This window comes from Anoplophora glabripennis, unplaced genomic scaffold, assembly GCF_000390285.2.
Source record: "Anoplophora glabripennis isolate ALB-LARVAE unplaced genomic scaffold, Agla_2.0 scaffold341, whole genome shotgun sequence".
Lineage (NCBI taxonomy): Eukaryota > Metazoa > Arthropoda > Insecta > Coleoptera > Cerambycidae > Anoplophora > Anoplophora glabripennis.
Window position 1 is genome coordinate 3,755 of NW_019416475.1, and position 9,939 is coordinate 13,693.

General features: G+C 31.4%; 1 protein-coding gene across 1 annotated transcript; it reads left to right on the forward strand.

Annotated features, from left to right (window-relative positions):
- Window positions 1-3,898: 3,898 nt before the first annotated feature.
- LOC108908970 (peptidyl-prolyl cis-trans isomerase) lies at window positions 3,899-6,250 on the forward strand. Its single transcript, XM_018713173.2, has 2 exons — window positions 3,899-4,202; window positions 5,282-6,250. The coding sequence occupies exons 1-2, from the start codon at window positions 4,002-4,004 to the stop codon at window positions 5,705-5,707; spliced, it is 627 nt and encodes a 208-aa protein (XP_018568689.1). The 5' UTR covers window positions 3,899-4,001; the 3' UTR covers window positions 5,708-6,250.
- The last annotated feature ends 3,689 nt before the right edge of the window (window positions 6,251-9,939 follow it).

Genomic DNA, 9,939 nt, shown 5'->3' on the forward strand with positions numbered 1-9,939 from the left:
AGCCCACGTTTTTTTATGCGCATAGAAAAATGTTCATTTTTAGTGATATTTGAAAGCCAAAAAGCCAAAAATCTCCGTGGATATACAATTCATCCAAACCAAAACAGATACCGCCTAGTCTATTTCTTCACTTTCACTTTCATCACATTGACGTGTTTCATACTCGTCCAATGGAGTTTGTACAAGTTTTTTCCACTGGTGTGCTAAACTTGTTAATTCATCTCTTAGTTTTTGAGGAGTTATTTCTGGTTCATATATAACCAATTTCTCACACAGTTTGTTAAAAATTGAAGCTTTCAAGCCTCAGATCACATGTAATTGTCGGCCAAGGTGAAGTCGACATTTCTTATTTTACTGCCCTAGGTTAATATATACTTTTTTTTCATTTCTTTCCAAATTTTTTTCCTTGACTTTTTTCGAATTTATTGCTCAAAATTTTTTCCAATTTTTGTTTTTCAAATCTTTTTTTCAATTTTTTTTTCATATTTTTTTAAATTTTTTTTTAAATTTTTATTTCAAATATATTTCATCCTTCTACAGCGCGGACCGGCCCAAAATGACCGCGGCCCATCGGGAAACCTCCCGAGTTCCCGCATAGCCAATCCGCTTCTGGTCCCTGCAATCAGGCTTTCCCATTGCATAGGTAAGTGTCTTTAATGTTCAAATATGAAAAAGTCCAACGGATTGAGATCCGGAGATCGCAGTGGCCAAGCAATGAGACCACCACGACCTGTCCATCAAATTGAATACTTTTAATTGAGAAAATTAGTGACACCTATTCAATAATGGGATGAGTACCAACATGTAAAAAGAACATAGTCCTTCTAATTTGTAATCCGATAACTTCATTATTACTTATTCTCTGAAAATGGGTTTCTCGAATAGCATGAGGGTTTTAGATTAACCACACATGATCGTTGTAAATGTAGCTTCTTCATAGAAGAGGGTTTTTGAAAGAGTATCCATCAGATGATTGCTCCACCATTCACAAAGACGAACTCTTTGGGGAAGACTCGCGTGGAGAAGTTCTTGTACCAGTTGGTAATAATCCAGTCCGTTTCCTCGTGAAGTGCTTTGCACAGCCGTCCTACTTTGGACAGTCAAGTTTACCTCTAGTCGCAACAATGTAATTTACTCTTTAGCTACCTATACGATCTGGCAACTTCAAACCTCGATATTTCAAGAACCGTTGGGAATTCCGGAAAAGTGAATAAGAATCATTTTTGCTTAAAATTAGTCATAAAATTCATATACGAAGGATCTCGGATATCTCGGCTGCCACCCTGTACATATATTGAATGTAATAAATAATTTCTTGTAAACATTGCAAAGAATTTTGATATTAAATAGAGGTGCATGAATTTTAGTGTCAGTTTAAGGGTTCAAATAGTGAAAGCTCCATTAAATTTTGCTAATTCCTTGGTTTAATCCTTTTCTACCATGAAAATTGACTAATAGAACTCAATAATATTTCACAACCACCACAAGTATTTCTTATAGTACATGTAGGTACATGCTTCTGAATTAAAATGTATTTAAGAAATTCAATCCTTAAAAGTAAGTACTATGCGATTTTATTCATAAGGTTATAAATCTCTGTTTGTATAACATCGGTCAAGATTCTATATAAATCGCCGGTTGTACATAAAAATAGGTGTCACAGCACCAGTGGCGTAGATAGACAGTTCAGTGAGGAATAAATAAGAGAAAGTACATTTAATAACCTAAACGTCTACTTTGCGAAAAAAAAAACAATAAGATTATATATGCTACGTTAGGTTCCACTGTATATATAGTTTTCTCTCTAAAATAAGTTTTAAAAATTTACTTATAATGCTTCTCGCCTAACGGCCAAACGTTATCGATCTAAAAAAAAACAACCAAAATAATTTAAATAGTTAAACTTATTCATCAAAACCTTTCCTTTCCGGATACTGAATATAATGTAATTCACTAAATCGTCTCCTACAGCTAATTTAAAAATTGTGCAACAACCATAAGACTCTAAGCACCTCTAATTACCTGAAAATGGCTTACTCGAGGTCAAACCCAATTTTTTTCAAATATAAAATCGCGAGCCCCCGCACTTTTGCAAACAGCCCAAAAACCATTTAGTACCCTGCACTAGAACAAGTCTTAACACCTAGAGACTCCGCATCGATTTCTTAACTGCCTGCTGAATCCAGGAGCCTCGCACCGACTGATTTCCAATGTTTTCTTGTTTTCTGGAACCATTCTTCAAAATTTTGTTCTCGAAGTTACCACCAGGCGATCTATCTTGATCCGCGATTCTCATTGGTTCCGATATATTCACTTATCACGAGAACTTCGTTCTGAAATTGCTAGGTAGGTACTTTTTAATTCACAGGAAACCAATCTTCCGATAATTTCCAGATTAAACTTACTCCGGTTCGTACGTTTAACTTATTTGAATTTACCTTTACATTTTTTTGTATAGTGCGTCACGCAGAGAAAACATTGTTTAATACAACACAATATTATTTAAAACAAATAAAAAAAGTGTCATATATCCACAATTAAATATGTAGTTAATTGAAATAAATATTTCCTTTGATTATTGACTTACAAATTTATTTTATACCACAATATTATTGTTTTAAATAACAAAATATTAGGTTGTCTTGATATATGTACGCGATTTAAAAGAATTTATCATTTGTCNGCGAATGATCTACTGAGCTTGAACAGAATCCGGCACAGGAGAGTGACAGGACTCATAACGGGGGACACTGTCAGTTTAGGAAACATCTACATAAGCTAAAGCTTGTAGACAGACCGATCTGCCGAGGATGTGAATCGGCGGATGAAAATTCTCTGCATATCCTGGGCGAGTGCCCGGGATTTGCACGTAGCAGAATGGCGCTCCTTGGGAGACCCTATTTGGAACACAAGGAACTGAAAGAAGTGTCAGCAAGGAAGTTTTTGGACTTTGTAAAAAGGACAAATCTACTTGCTGAATAGGACTAATAGTGAGACGCACAATAGGCCTAATTAGGCCGCAGTGCTATGGGACTTATTAGGACCAACCACTAAATGAAGATGAAGATGAAGATCACTAAACTGTCGTTACGACTATACGGTAAATAAGAGTGGCAGTGGCGACAATAAATGCCGAAGTGGTAGTCAAGGAGATCGTTGCTTTGACATAATGAGATCAGATTTAACCGATTTTCTGACGCTTCATTACATTTCATTTTGTAGTTAATTACGGCGAAAAAGGTAATTTATAGGTTTTATTTTGACAAATAATATCAAAAAATTTTCTAGCAAAATAATAGGTATGTAAAATATTATATAATCGTCATTTTTGACACTTGCTATTAAATGACGGCACCAATCAAATTGCTGTGACACTGCCAGTGTATTTTGTATTAATGTGTTGTGACTGCCACAGTACTAGGTAGGTATATATGTTTTGTGACTGCCACACTGTCCTTTATAAAACCACTGTAACGCCGCTGTCATTGACCTTGTGGTACTAACTTCAGCCATTATAGCTTATAGGTACATTTCATAGTTAATAATGTTAATTTAAAATTCAGTAGGTAGGTATCTGATATATTTAAATAATCTAAGAGAAATTCAGTAACTGTTTACTTAAAAACACTTTCGTAATACTTGTTATAGCTAATGATATTAAATATATCAATTTAATGCTACAAAATATAAGTAACTTAATTATTTTATGTAATAAATATGCTTAAATAAATTTGAATTCGGTCAAGTTCAACGATGGGCCCGCTCTTCCCCCTCCAAAAGGTTCTAGTTCCTGTTATGAACTAAGCACCGACAACGCGAATACGCAAAGTTTGACATGTAGTGAGATTATTTGGAGATATATCTACAAATGTTGTAATTTTCTTATTTACGATTACTTGATATTATATTCAGTGAATTTTAATACGTTCATCATATCATAATCTTTTCTATAATAAACGGGATTAGTTCTCTTTTGATTAATGTAGTAACTTCCGTTAAAAATGGCCCTCTTCGTCTTTAGTCGTCAAGCCGGTTGCCTTGCATTCCATAGCGCATTCGTCGGTAGGTGTGCAAGTTCGCAGTTCACTAAGTTTAGTACGAATACATCTTTTATAAGAAGATTTTCCAATAAAATGGGTCTCCCAAGAGTGTTTTTTGATATGTCTGCTGACAATCAGCCTGTTGGAAGAATTGTTATCGAGGTAAGTTTTAAAACGATTTCTAAGTTACCTACAAGCTAAATTTAACCGGTGAATTGAAATGGAGTCGCTATCCACCATGCTCCTTTGCAAGTCATTATTGATGCCGGTTGATTGAAAGTTAATAGCGTAAAATACATTGCTCATTACAACATAGTACACAAGTTTTCTTGTTAACATATAGGGATTAAAGTTTTTCATAATTCTTTTACAATTAATAGTGCTCAAATAAATCGGGGACATTAGGCGTGTTTTATGGCGTCCAGCCCCCTCCAAATATGTTATTAACAGGATAGGATACTATGTCGTGGGATGTACTTTTATTATTCATAAATGAATCACCTGAAGTAGGTATTTTATATTTAGGAACTGTATTATAAATTTCTTAACTTCACGGAATATTTGAATACCTCGATAATTTATCAATATTTAAAAAAACGTCTTATCTGTAAGTCTTTTATAAAACCTAATAACAAAGCAGTAAATATGTTCTTATGTCCAATCTACTCACTGAATTAAGTTGATACAGAAAAAACGGATCTGAAATCTAAATTAACACCTACATTCCATCTCTCTCGCGTCCGGGAACACTTTAAATGCAGAAAATATGCACTAATGAGAAAAAAAAAGCAGTTTATTACACATGAAATTTGTTCTACATCATACCTATTTTTTATTTTTACCATAATTTAAGCTTCAGAAATAGGTATTCAAATTTAAAATAAAAAATCAGTTAAACTTTCATCATATGCATAATGATTAGTTAAGAAAATAAATTGTATTGACCCTTGTCAAGAGTGAACACCACAGTATCTATAAATTGAATATGAATATGATGAAATATAATGAAATGTACCAGGAATTTTTTAATACGTTATAGTTTATAGTGTAGGTATATAATTTATGTGAAGCAAATATATCACTTTTTAATAAATATACAGAAATTATAGCTATATGAAGCATACTATAATTATTACTTTCGATGTTAATGTGATATTATTTTATGCAAATTAATATTAGTAGTGTATAAATTATGATTTAATAATTTGCTTTGTTATTACTTATGTTTATTCTTTTTACAGCTTCGAAGTGATGTAGTTCCAAAAACAGCGGAAAATTTCCGAGCGTTATGTACAGGGGACAAAGGTTTTGGATATAAAGGATCTACCTTCCACCGTGTCATCCCTAACTTCATGTGCCAGGGAGGGGACTTCACCAACCATAATGGTACAGGTGGGAAATCCATCTATGGAAATAAATTCGCCGATGAAAACTTTACCCTAAAGCACACCGGTCCTGGAATCATGTCCATGGCTAACGCTGGCCCAGACACCAACGGATCCCAATTTTTCATCACCACCGTAAAAACTTCGTGGCTAGACAACAGGCATGTAGTATTTGGATCTGTTGTCGAAGGCATGGATGTAGTTAAGAAAATTGAAGCCCTCGGATCTCAATCAGGCAAAACATCAAAGAAAATTGAAGTTACTGATTGTGGTCAATTGTAAATTTATATTTGACACGTATACATATAAGTTATACGATACATCCTTTTTGAAATACCTACTTTCTCGATAAATGTTTTATTCAGTGCATTTGCTAAATTCCTTACCATTCCAACTTTAGATGTTGGTGTATCGTAAAAATGTTCCCATAGAATTTGTGATCTATTATTTCATTGGCGAATTAACATGCCATTAGGATTAGTGTCTGCATTTATAATGTTTCTACTTTGGATCTGCATCAAAATAAACCGTATTAAAATATGTTTGTTTTAATACTTTTTTTTATCAAATATCTTCCAATAAATTTACGTCTATAGATCTAATTTTTTTTATTCAATTAATGTTTACCCCACTCGTATATAGCATTTATTATATTTGTTTACTGCAGTACCTAATCTTTAACATAATACATTGTCTTATAACATCTAAATTGACCAACTTATTTCTAAAAGTTATCCCACTATTTACTGATCAAAGAAAAAGTTTTATTTAAATATGTAATTAGTTAATTTACTAGTAATGCGTAATAAAGGTTCTTAATACTTATTTATCCTGACTTTTAATTAAAAAAAATAAATGTTGGAAATAGTGTTGACAAATAAGTTTTATTAATACAAACGATATATAATTTTATTTAAAAAAAATAGTGCAAATTAAAAGTTTTAGTCTGCACATTGAACTTGTTTAAAATGCAAATGAAATATGTATTTTATGTCTTGTGTTATCTAAAAGAATGTAATTAAAATTAATGGCTAAATTTTAATTGTGGACCAGTGACCAAAAATTCTTGGATTTTTTGAAAAAAAAAAAAAAATTGTGATAAAACAATAAATGATTTCAATCAACTAACATCCACTTTTAAATTTCAATTGATGAGACACTTGCCAAACACAAAATTTGGCTGGCAACCCAATTTTTTTCTTAATTATTTAAATAATAAAAAATGCATGTTATTGGTATAGGTAATACACTAGTTTTGAAAATATAAAATGTTGGACCATGTCTAGTAGGGTGGCCCAAAAAAAATGAATATTTTTTTTTGTGTCTTATGAAATATGTTTGTTTATCATGTTTTAAGAGCCCCCTCAAAAAATCCGCTCAAAAAAAAATTTAACTTAAATTTTAAAAAATTATAAATATTTGATACTCGCAGTGCGGTAGTAAATTTTGACTCGAGAAATTTTTTAAGTGTCGTGATTTATTTCTATTCTTTTCATCAAATTCAATAAAAAAATTATTAGTTCGTTGATATTTATTTTTAGAGGTCGCTCGAAAACATTTTAGGTACACTACTTTTAAAGTTAAAATAATTATGAGTGACCTTTAGAAATTTTCAGAATCGAGATTTTTTTCAACCTAGAAAATGATAAAATAACGAGAAAAAAATTTTTAAAAAAAATTGAAATTTAAAAATATTTTTTTGGGCTGATTTTTTGAGGGATGATTAACATATTTTCACAAGAGACACGAAAAAATATTCGTTTTTTTTTTTGAGCGACCCTAATGTCTAGACCATGGTAATTGTCAAAACATTAAATTATATTATTTTTGAAATAAAAATTACTCAAGTACCTACCTAATCACACTGTAAGAATGAAAGCACTGTTTACATGTCTACAGGCGCGGATCCCCAAATGGTCCGAAATTTTTTTTTTTAGTGCAAAAAGTATCAACCACAATATTATAAAACCATCTAAAATTTACTCTGAAGCGACCAAATCAGAGATCAAACAGAATAAATTAATAAAGATCAAAATTTTTCTGTTTAAAAGCGTCTCAGTTTTCTTGACTGCATAACCTTTCTTTTAGTAAAATAAATGAATAAAGATTAAAAATTTTCATGATTGCATATAACTTTTTTTTGAGACATTAACTACAAACGCCTTCCCCAAAGTTCATCTCTGTATCCGTTCCTGTATGTCTACCTTTCATTGCTTCTTGCAACTTGAAATAATCCAAGGTCTCCAGAATGAGTAGGTTGCCCACAAACTTTGATCTTGAACTGTCCAATGGCGTTACAGCATGTCTGAGGCGGGAATACGTCATCGGTTTGATTTCCACCATTCAACACACTATTAGTAATTTAAATTATTCATAATTTTAATCATTTCTACGTAAGTAGATATTTTTAAATATTAGTTACAACATTTTCAGAGTTTGGAATATGTAAAAGGATGTAATTAAGTAATTAGGTGAACTATGCGTTTTCGATTCTGCTTAAAAATAATGAGTCATAATGTCGGTTCAGATGCGACTAAATTATAACTATAATATTGTCTGAATTTATTTATTTGTGGCATAGTTTTCGTTTTTTTTTTCTTTATTTTTTTGTGTAGGTACTTTGCCATCTGTGAACACATTTAAAAAATAGTAAAATAAACCCTTGCGCCAAAAGAAATGGTCCGGGATATTTTTATGAAAATTTCACACTGAAAAAAGCCGACATACAAAATACAAAAACATCATTTTATATCGCGCATTTTAAAAAGTTGTTAACGTTTCGAAACGTATTATAACAAATAATAACTAGTAGGTATAACTCAAAGTCAGTTACGGTTTTTCATTTTCTATATCTCTCCAATATTCTTGTACTTGTTGCAGGAATTTTTGATAGTCATAGGTATATAGGTATAGCTGTCTATTTGAAGGCAATAATCGACTCAAAAAGTTCCTTTACCACCAGTATTTATTCTTCTCTGGCTCTTTTGATTTCAGAATGAGAAGAAAATTTCTGAAACGATATATCTGGTTTAATAAGTAGGTATATGTGGAACACGGCAAAATGATTTTAATTCATCTGAAGCTGGTTAATTATTATTGTACGGCTTATATCTCATAAATCTTTTTATAAAAAAGCTTACTGCAAATTTTTTTGTAGCAGGATTAAAAACGTATTTTCGCTAAATACTATATCCAATTCACTCTTTCTTAACTGAGGATCTTTTGAAGACCTGTTAAAACTAATAGATTTGCCAGTTTCTCATTCCCACTTTACGTTAATTTTATAAGAATTCACACGACAAATATTGGGCTTCCAAAATTACAAATTGTATAGTTTTAGATAAAAGTTTATGAACTCAACTCAATAGTACTTAACAGTAGAAAAAAAACTCAATGACAACAATTTCTATGACACACGACACAGGGAAACTCCAAAAATATAGATGAAAACTGAAATTTTGTAAATTTATTAGCAAACATAATTATTGACGTTATTCGATTTATAATACCAATGACGTCATTCATCATTTATAGGCCGAAGTGGTGCGAAGGGATTAGTAGTTTGCAGACAACCTACTCATTTTAACGACCTTGGAAGTAATGCATATATTTTCATTCATTTTGAACACGCTTTTTATATTATATGTCATTAAATTTAACCAAGTATTTACATGCTATGTAATACACCCTATATATTGGTACCTATATATTGATTTTGTGTTAAAAACTTTCCTAGAAATATGCAGGGTGGCCGCTGAGGTATCCGAGATACCTCGTATATGAATTCTATGACTAATATTAAACGAAAATGATTCTATTCACTTTTCCCGAATGCCCAAGTTTAGTGTGCTTGAAATATGGAGGTTTGACCAGGTCGTATGGATAGTTGCTAAAGAGTAAATTACATTGTTGCGACTAGAGGGCTTAGAAAAAAATGTGGTTTATTTCAATAAAAGCGTAATGACAGTGTAACTGCTCAATATCATTACCCCCTTGTGTAACGCATAACTGAATTCCCTCGCTCCCAGTTGTGGTTCTTCATTTTGTTTTTCGCCTCATGAAACGCTGTATGAGTTAGTCCCTGCCAGAGGCGGACTGGCTAGATGAACAGGCCCGGGAAACATTCATCAAGCGGCCCGTTTTTTGAAAGTTTCAGAATTTATTTTATTTTAAATAGGCTCTTCGTGAATGATTTATTTGAAATATTTGAAAAAAGTTAGCCATAGATAATTTGATATTGTTTTAAAAATAATTAATCTCACAATTTGTTTGTAGATAAAAATTAAAATCTTAAATTAAAATAATTTAGATTTTTTTAAAATGGATAAGTAGTAGTTGGAAGGTATAAGAAGTTAAAGCATTATTCTTTTTAATAAATAAATAATCATTAAAATATATATTTTGTATCAATCGAAAATATTGTGTTGTAGAGCTAAGTATAATCTAAAAATTCCAATTTAATATAAAAGGAGATTTTTTAAAAGTGTACTTTTTAAAACTAATTCATTAATTAT

What these genes read in the sequence shown, in the direction of transcription:
- LOC108908970 (XM_018713173.2), top strand. Translation starts at nt 4,002, where the DNA reads ATGGCCCTCTTCGTCTTTAGTCGTCAAGCCGGTTGCCTTGCATTCCAT. An exon ending in TTGGAAGAATTGTTATCGAG is followed by an intron (nt 4,203 to 5,281) that starts GTAAGTTTTAAA and finishes TTCTTTTTACAG; the next exon opens with CTTCGAAGTGATGTAGTTCC.